General features: G+C 39.7%; 1 protein-coding gene across 3 annotated transcripts in view; it reads left to right on the top strand.

Annotated features, from left to right (window-relative positions):
- CACNB2 (calcium voltage-gated channel auxiliary subunit beta 2) overlaps positions 1-18,047 on the top strand; it is a 278,037-nt gene that overhangs the window by 11,818 nt on the left and 248,172 nt on the right. For all 3 annotated transcript variants that reach the window (XM_068404461.1, XM_068404463.1, XM_068404464.1), the window contains exon 2: positions 913-1,005. In XM_068404461.1, coding sequence (XP_068260562.1) covers positions 913-1,005 — 93 coding nt within the window. The remainder of the gene's footprint in view (positions 1-912; positions 1,006-18,047) is intronic.

Below are 18,047 nucleotides of genomic sequence, written 5' to 3' on the forward strand. Positions count from 1 at the left end.
AGCAAAGTGACTAGATAGGAAGAGCTGTCTCTTAACGTAGTTGTGCAGAACAAATCTGTGAGATTTTGCTATACCTGGGAGATGTGCCCTGGGAAGGGCCTGAGGTGGTGTCATGGCACAGTTTACAATTACTACAAAAACGAGTGGTTGCAAATAGCATAGTTTTAAACTCTTTCATGTTTTTTGATGGTTCATATTCATTGCACAGAACAAATAGCTTTTTTTGAAGGGGTTGGGCCATTTGCTGTGTTTCTAAACCATAGTTTAATAATTTTTGATTCAGCCAGCCATTGCTTTCTCCTGGTGTCTTTTTGATTTCCTAATAGATAAGAACGATGCCTTGCTTTTTAGTTACATATTATCACTTTTCCAGTTACATGTTTAGTCCTTTTTTATTGTTATACTGCTTTTTCTTACTTCAACTTTAAAAAAAAGTTATTATAAATTCTTCCTCAGTTGTAAGATTGTATCTGAATCAAAAAGTTGTTGGTCACTTCTTGCTGTTTAATGTTCCCTCAGCTGACTTGGCTCATAGCTGTGATGTGCTGGAGACTGCTCCACTATCTCCTTTTGTAGCTTATTTATTTAAACTAGCTGCAAAATAAACTGTACTTTTTAATCATTGTGACTTGGGTGAATAATAGTACAACTATACAAGTCTATAAATGCTTCTCCAAACCTGAACGTGAAAAAACCCCAGAACATCCAGGGCTCAACTGGCCAAGCCTAGTTGTGTTTGTGAGCACTCGCGCATGTTGTCCCATCAGTTACTTACTGAATATGCGCTTATTAATTGGCATGAAGCTGATCATCTGAATCCCTGCTAGCCCAGGAGACTTTGGTGATGCTTCTACTGAAAGCTTTCTGTGCAACACAAACTAATGCTGTTCCTCTAATCTTTTTTTTTCACAGTCTTATGGTAAAGGGGCAAGAAGAAAAAACCGATTTAAAGGATCAGATGGGAGTACGTCTTCTGACACTACCTCTAACAGTTTCGTACGCCAGGTATGTGTTTTTCAGCTTGTAAAAGACTGGCTGCCGCTGATGTTAATGTTCAAGTAATTTTTTTTTTGGAAAATTGTCAAATCAAAGAGTGATACTGTAGCCTGAGAAATAGCAGAAGTCTTTGCCGACACAATGAAAAATATTTGGTTGCTATTGTTTTGATCTTGGCAGAAAAATACTTTTTCATTTCTCATCCATTTCCATGTATAGTAGTTTTCATTATTTTTGTTACTCTAATGCTGTTAGGTGATTAAAGCTGGAGGAGGAGGTGGAGTCTGATGGGAGCACCTAAAGTGGCAACATTTAGGAGAAAGCATCAAAACCCTACTAATACTCAGGGTTTTCCTGCTTAAAATAGTGCTGTGTGAGGCAGATGTTTTCCTCACACATCCCAGTGTTATTTTAAGGCGTGGGTTGGAGGGGAAATCCCTGGCAGCACTTGTCCCCATCGCACTGATGCTGAAAGGCCTGTAGAGGATGGAGCGGTGCCATAGGCTTCCATTACATGTGCTTATGTGTCCCTCCGTCAGAGGGAGAGACCCAAGTGTAACCTCATGGGGATCCCAGACCTGTGTGGGTGCTTGGAGGACAGCTCAATCTGGCCAACAGAGGTGATAAAAAATGCAGGGAAGGGTATCCAGAGCCCAGTGTGGTCTTTGGCTGCAGAATGGTGCTACTGAAGCTGTCCTTTTGTGGAAGGAAAGTGTGTTTCGATGTGCTTGTGGTTGACAACAACTTAGGGAGCATGAAGGGTACCAAGAGCATCACAGTGACTATGCCTGTGCAGAGTCTGAAATACAGTTCTTCGTGTCCTGCTGATTTAAGCCATGGTTTTGCAAATGCAGACTTTGCTATCTTTTTTGGAGGGGTTCTGAAATTCAGGAGGTTTCATTGCAGAATTTTTGATTTTGCCATAAGCAGGCACCAGACCTCCTTCTCTACTGGCTTATCTTGCATGTTCCTTCATCTCAAAACATTTAATGGCTCCACTGCTGTTGCATTGGTTGTATCAGTACACATCTGCTTGCAGAATTCTTCTACTTTGTCCTGCTCTGATCATGCTAGCAGGTTTTGTGATAGGCTGTGGGTCTGATAAAATCAGGCCCCCTATTACATTTCAGTGTCTGTTGGACATAGGTGTGAAATATTAATTGATCATGAGTGGTTTTTAGTGGCTGTAAACAATATAAGGGTGGAAACCCTGGTTCAATAAATTACTTATTTGTGACATTTTGTCCTGTTTAAAAATACTCTGAAAAAAGCAGTCCAAGTAGTGTTTGAGAGCTGCAACAGGATCTCCCAGTTCCAAGGAATCTTTGTAAGGAAATCTGTGTTGCTGTTTTCCTTAGCTCCTCGTGGATGTTGAATTCAGCCCGGAACATTTTTAGCAGAATATGAGTGTTTATTTTACACTGGCTGCAGATGGTTCTTTGCCTTTCTTGTTTACCTAAATGAAGTGTGAAGTTGGTCTCAAGTATTGCTCCTTGCTGTAATGAGGGGGAGCAGGGCAAAGAGGATGTAGTACAAGGAGGTGGATCATCAAACTACATACAGATGTTGAGATGGACTCCTGTAGTGAGTGGAGATCTGGTTGGCTCTATAGACTGTGGGGCATGATTTATCAAATCTTCAAAACAGACATATAAAACAGGGTTGATGAGCTACAGTTTAAAAGTGTCTATATCTTTGCCAGGGCTCTAAAGGGCGCATAGAGTGTGACTACCTCAAGTGTAGATTTTTACAGAAGAGATTTACATATTTCCCTGAGATAAATACAAATTTGTAGTTACTCAAGTGATATAATACAAATGACCGAAAGGAAAATAGGCTTCTGTGAAAAACAGAGATTTAATAGATTGCTGAAGCAAAACTGAGTTTTGAAACGGCATTGTCACTGACGATAATAAAGGAATGTTAATGGATAAATATATGTTATGTGACATTGTCCAAAATTATTTTAAAAAAGGAAAATCATCACAAAACATTCCTCGTTAGTAATGTACAGGCAGAACTGTTCGAGTTGTAGCAGCTGTATGAGAGAAGTGTCTCTTCACAGTTGCTGCTGAGAGGTTTATTTCAGAGCTTGGACTGCATCTTCAGCAGGCTTTCCTGCTCTGATTCTCCGCCTGGGAAAGCTTGGTTTTCTCCTGCACTAAGGAAGAATTGCCACCAGCGTGACCAGGGTGCCCAGTGCCCCAGATATTAAACAGAATAGATGCAGTCGGTTTCTGCTGGCTCAGCTGCCGTGCCCTTCCCAGGAACTACCTCAGTGCTGCATATTGCTTGTCTCTGTCTTTCTTGGACAGTATTTTACATGGTATAAATGAACATAATTATTTTGCCATAAGATTTATTTGCAGGAGAAAAAGTGACTCCAAGAATTTGGTGTTTCTCCTGAGACAGGTGAAAGCTGCAGAAAAGCAGAGTGGACAAATGAATCCAAACCCAGTAGAATCAATGATGTACCTGTTTATTTTCTGTTATTTTATTTTAGTGCTGTTTTAAAACCAGGAAGTCAATTTTTGCTTGGAAAGGGGTTTGTGGGTTTTTTTTGACAGCAGTTTTGATCCAGACGTGGGATACACACAACCTGTTTCTTTCAGCAACGCTTATGATGCCTATAGCTGCCTTTTTTGCCTCCGACTTCCTTTTTTGCCCCCTCGCTTCCTGTCTCCTTTCACATTTACTTCTTAACTTATCCTGCACCTTTTATGTGCATCTATACAAGTACTCCCTTCTGCAGTCAAGAAAGAATCCTGGGATTGTCCTGGACATTCATTGCTAAGGTCTGCCTACGTTCCTCATAAAGAAGAAAGAATGTTTGGAAGGTGCTTTTGCATCATATTTAGCTGGCCTGTCCTTAAACTGGGAGAGCTGTGAGAGGCGTGCAGGTTCTTGTCGTAAGCATCAATGGGAAGTGGACGTTTCCTAACACAGAAATATATTGGTGCTGCATAAAAGAAGAAACATGTCTACTCCTAAAGAAATGTTATGCATCTGGAAGGCAGTGGAGGTATTGTGCAAGAGCAAGGGTATAGGATTCAGTCTTTTGAATCCACAGAGCTGCTTGGCCATTTAAGTTAAAGCTGCTGCAGGAGGGAGGGAGTTAGTATCTATTACTATGACAAAGCTTTATTGTGTCTGCATTTTGCTATTTCCTTAAGGACATATGCACCTCTGGCTCCAGTATGTACCTGGCAAGTTTCCTGCAATGCATACCAAATGCTACAGTAGTAAAAATAATGCCAACTTAGTTTTATTTGAATGAGAGAGAACAAAGTAACATTTTATTCAAGTTGCTTGAAAATTCCTGCTGTAGTATAAGGAGAATGAAACGCACTCTGCACAGCCCTGTGCACAATGATGTTTCCATTTAAATCTGTTTTTCAGAGTGCTGAAATAGAGCAGAGCAATCTATCCAGTATTGTTTCTAATGTCTATAAAAGAAGCATTAAACTGAAACAAGAGCAATTATATATATATAAAATACAAATTTAAAAAACCATTCTTTTCAATCCAGTTAAACCTCTTCTCTGCTGTGAATTTTATCTATTGCTATAGGGTTTTATTTCTGTTTTTCACTTGTGACACTGTAAAACCTATGAGATTTTAGGAGAATGTTTTGGATCCTGTTCTACTTGTTTGTGACAAAAAATTGTTTAGTTTTGTCTCCAGAATATTATTGATTATATTGGAGCTTAAAAAAATGACAACAGCTTGGCCTTCTTTTCACTTGTCAACAGCTACTGCTTGACTTTTCAGTAGCAGGAGAGGGAAGAATTTTTTTTCCCTCTGTTGTGTTGTGAAGTTGTATTGGCAATGAAGCAATGTATTTGAAAAGCAAAAGCATCATTGCACACCAATCAGCTCCTAACTGACTTTAATTAGTTGTCTTCAGGGAGCTAAAGAACATTGTGTTTTACAGTTTTCATCATCTTTTTTGAGCTTTGGAGTGATAAGCTGCTTGTTCTTAGGGTTAGCTATGAAAGACTGAATTGGATCTGATCTCTACTTGCTGCCATTTTGACTGATGCATGGTAGTGATTTTGTTCCCAAGGGTTTTTTTCAAAACTCAGATCAGACAAAATATTTTGCAGACAACACTATGGCACTTCCCAGAAACTTTATTTTAAGCAAAATGCATGTTCTGATAGCATTACATATTTTGTGGTTGCACTTCTGGACCTGTCTTTGTCGAGGTTTTGTTTTAAATCCTAATGATTAATCACAGAGGCAACCTAAGTTGTTAGGATTTTTACGTATTGCAAACGCATATTAGATATTGTGAAACAGACTGTAGACTATGGACTTGCTTACTGAAATATTTAAGGGTTTACAAATCTGGGGCTTTTGCCTTTAAATATTGGCTTGATGCCTGTTACACTGTGTTCACGCAAAAACACAGCTATAAATAATTATGTAGGGAATTCATTATTCTTCTACTTTCCTCTAAGGACCTCTGCCTAACTGTGTAATTACCTATTGAATTTTATGAATGGTAAAACTAAGATTTGCACTAAAAAATTATTTGAAAATATTGACTTAGTTTTTCTCATAAACATGCCTCTTAATCCTGAATTCACCAGAGTACTGGGCCATGTCAGAAATCTATTCCTCTTCTTTTAATTGCTTTTTTTTTTTTCCAGATACAGAGCTTAGCTTTGATTTTTTTCCTTTTCATGAGGGGAAAAGCTTATGTATTCAGCTCATACACGCAGCCTGCCAGTGAGGCAATGCATTTACAGGCTGAGCCACGAAGGGCTGGTATAGAGTGGGCACAGATATTAGCTTTGGTCTTAATGCCCAGTACTAACAGTCTTATGCTTTCTCTGCTAAGACTGTTACTGCATCTTGAAGACTATGTGTGAACAAGATTATGGCTAGCCAGAAAATCTAAATAAATAATGAAAAAAAAAAAAGCACATTTGCAAATTAATATATTCTTACATTCTTTGTGTGCCTCTAATTATGAGACATGTTTGGCTTGTAGAGAAGAAAGGAGCTTTTGACTTGCCTTTAGCTTTTAAACAAAACAAAATGAGGTATGTCAGAAATTTTTAGAAGTATTGTGCAAACACCGATTGTAATACATGAAAATTTGGCTTGATTTTCTCATCTTTTATTTCCGATGCTAATGTCTGGGCATATTTTTGTTAGGTTCAGGTTTCTTCTGGTCTGATTCTGCTGATTTCATTGAAAGCCACAGCAGTGATGCTTGTGGCATGTGCTTGCTATTGTGGTTGCATTGAAGCCTTATGCAAGTGATACATACTAGAACACCTGCTTATTTGAAACACATTAAAACCGTTATTTCATGGGTTTTTAATTTGGTGGAATTGTGATATCCTATGTTTTTCACTGTAAATTATAAGTTTTTGAAGGAAATGTATTGCACTTGGATAAAGCCATGTTACAGTGAGGTTGGTACATGGAGTATGATGTCTGTACTGCTGTGTTGTGGTGTTAGCGGGAGCTAACATAAATTAGATGATGTCCCTAGGAGTTGTACTAGTGTGGGAAAGCGACTATTTTTTATGTATTTCTTGTCATATGAAGTATACCAAGTTTACTGCGGAGGAGTGGGTGAAGCACTTAGAGCAGTGTAGGGTTTCATAAGAATATGTCAGTTCAGCTGTTGATGTAGAGTTTCATTCATGGCTGGTATCACAGTTCCTCAGTCATCTGGTAAAAACCAGTTAGGGATTGGGAAGAAGGCAGCTTTTAGAAGGGGTCTGGATTGAGAGTGTGTGGCTGGAGGAAGGAAGGGTGGAGGGAGAAAGGGACTGTCCCTTCTGATGGTAGTTGTGGAGCTGCCCTTAAGGCTCCGTAGGCATGGGAAAATCACATTAGGCTCATTGGGCTATAGATTTCCTCAGCTGTAGTAAGGGTTTGAAAAGTCTCCTTTTTTGGCCTGGAGAGAATAGAACAGATGCCCCTATAAAGCATGGGATTTTGGCATACATGACTGGAGGGGAGGTGGCTGAGAAAAACCCAGCGGAAAGGAAGTTCATTTGCGGACTTCAGTTCTTTCATGGGCCCTTTTTTTGTCTCAGATGGTTTCTAAGAATAGAAATCAAAATGATGCCATGTGTTTTAAAAAAACCCACACACCCGCTAACCAAAACAAACAGGGAAAACATCATAAAGCTCTTCTTACATGTCCATTTACTCTTCTTTTAGCAGGGTGTGAGAAAATTACAGGGGGGAGCGACTAAATATACTACTTTATTAAAAACTGAAGGATAGAAGCCTTCTTTATAGCCTTGAATGGGCATAGATGTTTGTTACTTTGCGTGCAGCTGAAGTCAACACATCCTTTTCCAAGCAGCAGTGGAAATTTTGAAGATGGGGCTTATATCTGATGGCTGCTGGGATGATTGCCAGCATTGCTTTTGAGCTTGCTAAGATGATGGGTGGGTGTTGTGAGGTGTCTGAGAGGACACATGTGGCCTCCTGCAAGGGGACGGGAGAGATGCGAGCCCTGAGGTGGGAGATGGCAGCCCGCTGGTGGCAGCTGTTGGACCTTCTCCTTTGGCATTCCCATTGCTGCTGTCTCATGTGTGCCTCCTGCCTGTGTGCTTCTCCTCTGGGTCTATCGGGAAGACAAGAAATGGGGCTTTCCAGCCGCTCAGGAACTACCACAGCCTGCACTCAAGTTTGGCAGAGTCAGATGTGAACCTTTGTAGTGGGGAGTTCAAAGGGCGCGACAGGACTTGTGCATCCCTGAGCCACATGGGATTTCTGCAGGTGATAGGGCTGCCTCCATGCTGGTGAGGAGGAGGAGGTGGAGGCAAGGGCTCGGCTGCTCAGGCAGTCAGAGATGTGAGGGTTTTTTAAGCAGCTAGGCAAACTGATGGAGGTAAACCATTATCTTTGCAACTTTCTAAATATACAGTTGGAGACTCTTCCATCATGGTGCATGGCATAGGGAATGAGCAGAAAGGCTTAAGCCTGACTGTGTTTTTAGGCTTTCTCCTTGGCCAAATTATCTTCCTGACTGGCGATTGCTCTCTAGCAGTCTCAGTCTTGCAGTTTTGTGCTAATCAGAGTGTGTTTTGCCTGAGCTGAACCTCTCAAAGCCTTACAGCTGCACCAAGAACCTCCTTGCCTGTATTTGCTGGTCTTTAGGGTGGGGTATAGCAGGAGCTCTAAGAAAAAACTACACAGTTGTAAACAGTTAAGATCAAAATTAGGAATAGGATTGAATGAGAATCAAGTGTTTTGTTTTATTTTGTCCCCTGCTTCTCCCAGGAAATTCACTGTGGTTTCTGGTTCTCGTATGCAGCATTGTCTCACTCAAAATAATAGTTTTTAACATTGTGGGGAGATGCAAGGTTTATTATGTGCTATCATAGATGTCTTCTAGTTATAGTAAGCACCAACATACAAAGTATCTGCAATGGGACAAGGGTTCTGGTGCATACATCTAATTACATTGTCCACGTTTAGCCCGCACCCGGGGCTAAACAATAAACAGTTTTTCTCTCACCCAATGTCCCTTCCCCAAATGAGGAAGGGAATTGGGAAAAGGAGGAAGACTTGTAGGTTGAAGTTAATCAGATTTAATGAAATGAAGAAATCAATATAAATGACAACACAAACCAGACAAAACTATACTTATCTAACAACTGACAAGTTGCTCCAGGAATCACAATGAGGGAGAGGGAGGAGAGGCAAGGAGAAGAGGAAGAGCCCTACCTCTTCCTAGCAGGCCTTCTCTTTTATAGTGAACTTGATGTCAATGGTATAGAATACACCTTGGGCCAGCCTGGGTCAGCTGCCCTGGGTTTAACTGCTGAGAGCCTTGATCACCGTGGCTGGTCACAAACTGAAACCAAATCCCAATGAAACCAGGACATACAGCTAATGCAAAAACGGTCAGAAATAATTTACAAAGATAAATGCATATTTTCACAGCTTTTTCTTACAGGCCTATTTAGTTGGAGTAGATTTGGTTTAGGGTTGTTTTTTAAAAATTTTTTTAAATGGAGTAGTCCATTGGAATTGTATATTTTTTTAAAAAGGCCTAAGATGTGGGGTTTTTTTCAGAAATAAGATGTTTTAAGTCACGTGCAAAATTCATGTTTATAATTATACGTAAAAGCACCATAAACATAGCTGCTGACTTAGTTCCTTTTACGGAAAAGTAAATCTGAAGTGATTTTTGTCATTTTAAACATTGTATTGATTTTCAGGCTTTGCATTTATGCTGTATGGTTTTGATTGGGAATAAATGCCTAAAAAAAGGGAACAGTTTTGTCCTCTGTAAAGCAAATGTTGTCTCCTGCTCCAAAATGCAAGCAGTTTCAAGGAAAATTAACCGCCGGCTGGCTGATGTGCAGCAAGCTGCTTAAGTTTCTCTCCAGTATGGAGCCTTGCTGCTCTTAGTCTCTGCAGGGCTCAGGGGGTAAAGAGAGATACTTTGCAATTAGCCGGAGGGATCTTCTGTATCTTTTGTCTTTCACAATACCCTACCAGTACATTCCTGCTCAAACTCAGGACTGTTTGGTCGTACCTCACTAAGTAGATATGTTGCAACATATACAAGTGCCATTTCTGTCCAAGTAGTCACGAAGTTGCCAGTTTTATGGGCAGTTGCAGCAGGGAGCTGTCTTCTCTTGGGCTACGTGTTTAGACAGTACTTCCAATGCTGATTATATGTTCCTGTAGATTTGAATGGTGCTTTTTTTGTGTGATCTGACTCAGACTTTTCTTTGCTGGAATATCAGGTTCACTGAAAAGCTTAGTGCTCTGCCACTTCTAAAATGAATTGTAAATCTTCTAAGGAATTTACAATAAAGCTTTTTTTTCTCGGTATTGAATTGCAGAGTGACATCCGTGTGAGCACAATTAGTGCGTGTTTTATTCACTGATGGTCACATAATATTTTAGTTCCCAAATATGACTGGTCTGAAAAATAGTAGGACCTGAAGCAGTCTTAGATATATGAAAAACTGGAAAGCTACCCTTCCTTTAAATCTGATATTGCAGAATACCTGAATTCTTCCACCTCTGCCAAAGGAGGTCATTAATAATGCTGTTGAGCTGCATAGTGTTAGTTCTAAGCTCCACATAAACCTGTAGTCTCCTATATGATAAATTATTGTCATCAGATGGTTTACTCATAGGATAATCAAGTCTTGGGTAGGAAAGAGAACTGGTTCTTGCAGACGAGTGGGGAGCTGGAAGAGGAAAGGATGGGTGAAATGAAAAAGGGAGAAATATATCTATATATGCCTTTGATATCTTTCCTCCTATTGTCTCCAAGTGGTATTTTTGAGTTTTCAATTGTTTTGCAGATTGAACCAGAAAATATTTCTGAAGTCTGGGAAGGCTGTTACAGGATGAAAACTAGACTTCTGCTTTTATGCCGAATTAGCTTGAGATGCTATGTCTTTTATGTTGGAAATACAGCTTTAAGCCATGGTTGATCAGTTGGCTCTCAAAAGTCTGCTTATCAGATTCTGCTTTTGGAGCGACTGAGCTGAAGGCAGGCGCCGTTGTTCCTGTAGAAACAGTGAAGCATGGCTAGTTGGGTTTATTTTTCCTACAAACTATGAAAATTATAGTATATATTCAGTAATCTCCCCTTACTACTTTTCTAAAAACATGTTATTGCATGCATAGCTCTCTGAAAAATAAATCATTCTTCGTCCACCTTCTTTGACCTTATTTACTTTTCAAGGCGGCTTTTGAAAACAGTAAAGTGTCAAGGAAATGTGTGCTTATAATGAAAGTTTGAAGATTATTTCAGCCTTGCCCTTGAAATAATTGCCAAGGAAATTGCCAGGGTTAGTAATAGAGTATAATCAGAAGTCAGTTGGTTTTACACATCTCTTCCCAACATTAGCTACAATTTATCCATCATCTGCCATTTATACTGAAATGGAAATAAGCTGCTTGTGTTGTTAAATAACATGCTAAAACAATGTTAAAATAAAATTTCCCATGCTTAGGAGAAATAATGTTTGCTCAAACTCCATCAGCATTTTTAAGATATCTGTCCTGGTTTTGCAGGGATATAATTTGTAGAACCACTTTTCTGTTACATTTTGTTTCAATTTGTGGCCAGCTGTGGTATGGTGATCAAGGCCATTAGCAGTGAAAGCCAGGGCAGCTGACCCAGGCTGGCCCACAGGTGTGTTCTGTAACATTAACATCAGGTTCACTATAAATGAGAAGGCTTGGTGGGAATTTGGGGTTCTTTGTTCTGCTCTCCTTTCCCTCTTTTTCCTCTCTTCTTAACAGTTGTGATCTCTGGAGGATCTTGCCACCACTCTGTGGGCTGAGTATAACTTTGTGTCTTTTGTATTAGTATTGATATTGGTTTTCTTATTTTATTAAATCTGTTTAAATTTCAACCCCTGAGTCTCCCTCCTTTTCCCAATTCCCTTTCTTGGTTGGGGAGGGGTTTTGGGTGATAGAACAACTGGTTATTGTTTAGTCCTGGGTGCGGGCTAAATGGAGACAATATCAAAGGGTAAAATTTGTAAAATCCTCATGTTCCTGTTATTATCTGAGAAAAGTGAGCACTATTTAAAATGCTGTTACAGACATGACAAAGAAATGAAAGCACATTAATAGATTTGACTGACTATGCTGTTACTATACTTTGAAATCTGAATGTAAAAAATGAGTCAACACCTTACATAATAAGTAAGTGTGGTGATAAAGTGTGGTGCTGAGATAAAGCCTCCAAATGAGATGACAAACCAAGTGGAAGAGAAACAGCATCGGTTTGAGGCCTAAGAAGCTGTGATTCATTGGAGATAGTCTGGAAGAATTGACAGTATGCTGTGTGTTTTTTTTATGGAAACAACTTAACTCTGGAAGGTTTAAGATTTTTCTAATGTTATTTGATTATTTGCTTATAATCAAGAAGCTACTTGGACCAGTACTTAAACTTTTTTGCACAGTGTTCAGCCTATGTGTGATATGTATTTATTTTAGACTGCATGCAATTTAAAATAACTTGAATTTGCATTGTTAGCTGAAATATTGCTGAAGGTTTTGAAGAGAGAAACTGCTTAAAGGTTATAATGCTCTGCCAGCAGCTTTGCAAAAAGTTTTGGGATTACCTCCCATAGGTAGTGTTTGAACTTCAAGAACACCTATACACATTAGCAGTATGCAATTCTTATTTGAACCACTCCTTATATCTGTATTTCATTTTTAAAGTGCATGCTTGGTATTCTCTCAGCCATGCAGCCCTGGCTAGCGATGGCAGTTGAAGCCAGTCACTCTGCCAGAGTGTCCTTGTGATAGACAGTGGGCGTGAGAAGGGCTTGTGCCAACCTGTCAGCCACAAATTAGGTCCTTCTCCCTTCCTCTACTCTGAGGCAAATCTGCTAATACCCATTTTATGATGCTCTGATGCCTTCTCTCTTTGCATCTCTTTCCTAAAATCCTTAGTTAAACTAGCGAGATGATTTATTAATGCTGTATTAAAACTCACGTATTGAAAGTTTTCTGTTTACCATGGAACATTCCCTTTCTTAAACCCAGGTGGCTAATTCTAAATCTTTCATGCTCAGATGCAGGCAAGGGAGCGGTGCTAGTGAATGGAAACTGTGCAGGGGAACTCCACGTGTCCAGAAAATGTGTGATTGCTAGGTCGTTGTCAAAGCTTGGGGTTCATAGAGGCCTGGGTCCAGGTTTTTCACTGAGAGAGGCAGAGGATCTGCTCTGCACTTTGAGGTATCTGATTCCTGTGTGCACGAAACTGTAACTTGTAATGAAAAGTGTTACCCTCGGGTCCAGGTCTACAAATGCCTGAACTTCTGCATGAGCCAGCAGGTCTTGTTAGGAGGCTACTTGTGATGAAGATGAATTTAGAGGAGGAGTCCAAATTAAGACACTTTTTTTTTTTTTTGACCTTTTCCAGTTTGGCTCAAGGGTCTCATCTCAACCCAGTAGACTTTTGTGTTTCTTCGTCTCTTTGGTCAACTGTATGTTTTTTTGCATCTGCCTGAGTAGCTTGTCAAATAGACACAACTATCATAAGTCCTGCAGAAACTCTATGAACAGATTATGTGAGTTACTTTGTCTTGAAAAAGAGCCAAGAAATGTCATCTTTCTTCCAGTGGGGCTGGATTCTTTTATTGCCACTCATAGCTAGGATCTCTGGTGGCACACTTGAAAATGAATAATCTAAGCCACAACTTAAAAATGTAACAAAGGATTGAGAAGCAAAGCATATTCTATACATGGCCTGTATTATATCTCCTAAATAGTTATCTCATACATCCTTAGCAGGCCACTTTTTTTTTTTTTTACCCTCTTGGAACTTGGCAAAGTTTTCTAGAAGGAAGTAGTAAATTTAAAAAAGAAATAATTCCTTTGTTGTCTGCAGTTTAGCTTTTAGATTGCTGTTTCAGAGATCCCTGTCCCTTATTTCTGGCAATCAGTTAACTTTCTTCAAGTATCTGTAGAGTGTCATCATCTCGGACCAATGGGTATGTGTTATAATTTTGCTGCGACAGTTTACATAGACCCTGCCTATTTCCACCTGCCTTCTTCCATTTTTTTTTTTTTGAAGGACCCATATCTCAAAGGCTGATGTAATAAATAATTACTTTATGATACCAAGAGAAAGTGTTTTAATTTAAACACTTAATCATTCTAAAAGAATAAAAAAGTGAATAGCATTCATCTCAGACCAAAGACAATTTGAAACATTGTGACAAAATAAAACACTATGGTTACATTTGCACTTAAAATTATCTCTCTAGAACCTGGAGACTTCCTCTGAATCTGTCAGGACTGTGTACTTACCAGCATTGGTAGTTCTAGAAATCTTACATACTTCCAGTTTGATCATGAACATTTTAAGTAGAAAGGTTTTTTGTTATGGATGTATATATAAAAATAATATATATATAAAATTTATTCATATTTTATTAGAATCTATAAATATCTAACTATGTATCTCTATGTATATAATGATCAAACTCCTGGCAGTCTTGGGTACACAGCAGTATCACATTTTATCCTTCCTGCAAGTTTTTGCTATTCAGAGTGTGACTCGGAACTAGCTTAATTGGTCCCCGTTATATGCCTGAAAGTCAACATGGTGAAATCCAGTTTAACACAACTTCAGAATTTGGCATTTCATCTGGTATTCTTCTTTCTATCTGAAACTGGCTTTCTTCCTTGGCAAGATTCGTCATGTCAGTCCAGAGCTAAATCCTTACACCATACTCAGGAAATCCAGTGGTCTCCTTTGACATGCAATGTTCATGCACTTTTTGTTATGCTACACCCTGTGCTTTCTCACAGAGTCAGCTAAATCTAGGGCTTATTTCCAGCATGCATGAACTCTATCTACTTTGGAGAATGTCCTATTAGTTCTTCCAGAAATGGCAAATGGAGCTCAGAAACACGGAAAAATCTGTATCTTTGGTATTTCATCTCCTGCTCATAACTATAACTATGGATGTTTCATTGTTGATGTGGGGAAGCACTTATGGATGACTTGCATTTAGCTCAGAGTTATTAATCACCAGGGGAAACAGAGATGAAATAATAATGAAACCCACTGCTGCAGTATTTGCTTGATTAAATGAAAGAGGGAAAGTTCATCCATGGGAACAGGTAGAGTCTGAAGTATTATAGTTTTGGCAGATCTTTATTTCATTTATGCTTTTATCACCTCTGCAGAACAAAAGTGCACAGCTTCCCCCACAGTCAGTCCTCTGTGATGGTTCTCTTGGGGTTGCTCTGAACTGGATCTGGTTTTACTGCACTCCTGACTAAAGACTGAAGCATGTTGTTCAGAAGGTGGCATTGATCTACTCCATTTTTCTAATTTTTGTGCTGTAAAACACTTAACTTGTTTAGACTTGCCACTTACATTGGTTCTGCAGGCCATTTACAAGAAGAAACAGACCTTGGCTGGATGAAATTATTAACTCTGCTGTTTCCAAGGTAGTTTTAGTTTTCTATCGTTGGGAAATTTGCAGTCAGTCAGCTTACAATTCTGGATCAATTTACACATGGGAAAAGGAGAGTTCTTCATTTAGATATTGAATTCCTTCCTCTTATTGCCTGATTATTTGGTAGACATTGGACTTGGGGGAAATCCTATTCCTAGCTTATACAAAACTTAAGCAGAAAGTTTCTAGGCAGACTTTCTTGGCAGCACACACAGTATTTTATTTTTTGTGTTAGAAAAGTTCACTGTATTTATAAGACCAGTATTATTCATGTTTTTTCAGAACACATACTTGAAGTCAAGCAGCTGCAACTTACAGTTAATCTGGCAAACATTTACCTCTCTGCGTACTCGGAGTATCAGTCAGGGATTTTTCTCTACGAGCTCTTTATAAGGCTCTTTGAAAGGTCTCACCAATGTGGTTCTGCCAGCTATGGAAGAGGACCTTAACTTTGTCTTATTTGTACTAACGGACCTTCCTTTTGAGTCTGTTTAACTGTGTATGCATCATTGCATTTTTCTTTGAAAGTGGTATTTTAATGGTCACTTGAGTTGGAAATACAATAGCCCTTATGTTTCCAGTAAGACAGGATATGTCTCAAAATACATCATTGGTTTTATTATGTAAGTAAGCCCCAAAGCAGAACACTGCCAAAATCTGAAATGTGTATAAAACCATCTATGCCAACTTGGGAAAGTGCTTCTCACTGTTTTGCACTCGGCTGGTGAGAATGTTTGCCAGCCACTGGGGCAAGGATACACCCCTCAGGCCAGCGGGTGAGCTGCTGAAGATTAATTTACCAATGCTGGCAGCTACCAGACTCCGCGCTCGCGCTGGCTTGCTGGGGCAGAGGGGCTGCACAGGCTGCTCAGCCTGCTGTAAGAGGAAGGCTCTGGGTGCTGTGTCCTGACAGGTCTCCTCTCTGTTCCCAGGTGGTAAGCCCAGCAGTCAGGAGGCCTGTGCATTGCTGGCATGCTGCTTCTCAGCCTCAGAGGACCATAGGAGCAGTCACTTGGATGTATACTACATACAGTACAGCCCAGGGCTGAAGAGTGGTTGAAGTCCATATCAAGTGCTAGGTTAATGGTTGGACTCGATCTTAAAGGTCTTCTCCAACCAAAACGATTCTATGCCAAAAACTGTCGAATCTGGATGCCTTAGTCCCTCTGGTTTTGCCCAAACTATGGGAAGCCCCTAGGTTTGGATCATACCCTGCCTGCACCGTGGCAAGCAGAGGTGTCTGTGGGCACCATTGCCTTTTTCCTCACCCCTACATTGTCGTTTCCCTGGAAGTAAACAAGTTCTCAAGGACACCCAACCTGCTGTGTGTTCCCAGAAGGTTCTGAGTTTGGGCAATGGCTGGACCATTCTCTCCTGGGGCTGCAGGACATTCCTCCCACGGGTTCACACCTGTCTTGTTTGCATGGGTGTCTGCAGCTACTAAAAGGAGAGATCAAATCCTGTTTTGAAAGAGTGTTTTGACAAAAAATGTATTGGAAATTGGGAGGTAAGCAGGTGCTCAGTATGAGACAGGTCTGGAAACAGACAGGAATGGAAATGAAATTAATATATCAATGCAGAGAATAGTTCCCAGCCTTTGTAAGCAGAAAACCCAGAATACTAGGGTGAATGAAATTTTCCCACTGTGCCTACAAACACTTTATACAGCCATTTGCTGTATAGAGTATACTAGGGATTTCTGAATAGAACTGATTTATCCAATTGCTAGCAGTCTGTTGTTTGTTAGGTCTCTACGCACCATAAATGAGGGTGACTGAGGCATTTGGATAAACATTGCTTCTTCCTTATATGGTACATCCTTACCATCGAAGAGAGTGTCTATTAATTACTATCCACTTTGCAAACTTCTCTGTTTTTTCATGAGAAGATAGGGTACAATTTGTACTATTCTATTTTAGAATATTTTTTTTTCTTGCTTTTATCTTGCTTTTCTAGGAGAAAAGGAGAACCTGGTACAAAGTCAACCCTCATTGTTGCTTAGCACATTTGGTGTGCCTCCAGTGGATGCTGTTGGCGTCAGCCAAGGCAGAAAGTGCCACTTGAGCTCTCACCCGAGCTAGCAGCATTCCTGTGCATGCTTGGTGATTATGCAGACAGACCATCTCTTCCAGAAGTTGCTTTGTATTGCCTAAATTAGTCTGCTGCTCTGAATTACTCTCCAGAAGAGGGTAATTGTAGTCCCACTGAGTACAGGGGGAACATCAGGGAGCCAGCTTTCTCATTTAGCTGCCTGTGGTTGGTTGCTGTGGATAGTCTCTTTTGCTCATACATGTATCTAATGGTCAGACTCTTCTCAGTTGATGTTTCTGCAGCTTTTTAACATTGTTAGTGCCTCTTTAGTTATTGAGCACAGATTCAGCACACATTGCTACAGTGTTTTCTGCATCTATGCATCTTTCTTATTTCTATGGAACCTTTTTGCATCTGTTCTACTTTATTGAAATCATATGGTCTATACCTATGGGGTGTAGAATACAGCGGCACATAAGCTGTTTTTAGTTTTATTGCTGTTCTGCGTTTAGGAGTGACTCATTGCTCTGGAGATTGAGTTGATATAACATTTGCACATCTCATTAGTCTAATACTGTAATTCCCAGGAAACATTACAGTGAAAAAGCCTACTGTTCAGACGGTGCATGGTGAGCTTTACTTTATTGATAATACCATGGTCTGCATGTAACAATCCTAGGTGTAATTTTCTAGCAAATGAAAATACAATACAAGGAGTCCTTTACAGAATCCAAAAAGTGATGTCTTGGAACTCAGACCTCAGGGAGCACCGGATCCAGAGTTTTAAAAGGCTTCAGTTTAATTCTGTTAGTCATACCATTCATTGTCATTAATATCAACCTTGATGCTTTTCTGAGCAGTGACATTTTTCTTTCTTTTTCAATATAAAGCTTGGAAATTGGTGACAGCTACCTGATTCAGCAAGAGATTGGTTTGAAAACTGTTTTAAAGCTCTTATTTTATGTAATGGTAGTCCATAAAGTGATACAGAATAATAAAACAAATGGAAAACCTCATACAGCCTTACTCCCCTGTAGTTTTACAATTCTCATTTAGGCAAGAATTTTAATGTGGAGC

Source organism: Nyctibius grandis, chromosome 7, assembly GCF_013368605.1.
Source record: "Nyctibius grandis isolate bNycGra1 chromosome 7, bNycGra1.pri, whole genome shotgun sequence".
NCBI lineage: Eukaryota > Metazoa > Chordata > Aves > Nyctibiiformes > Nyctibiidae > Nyctibius > Nyctibius grandis.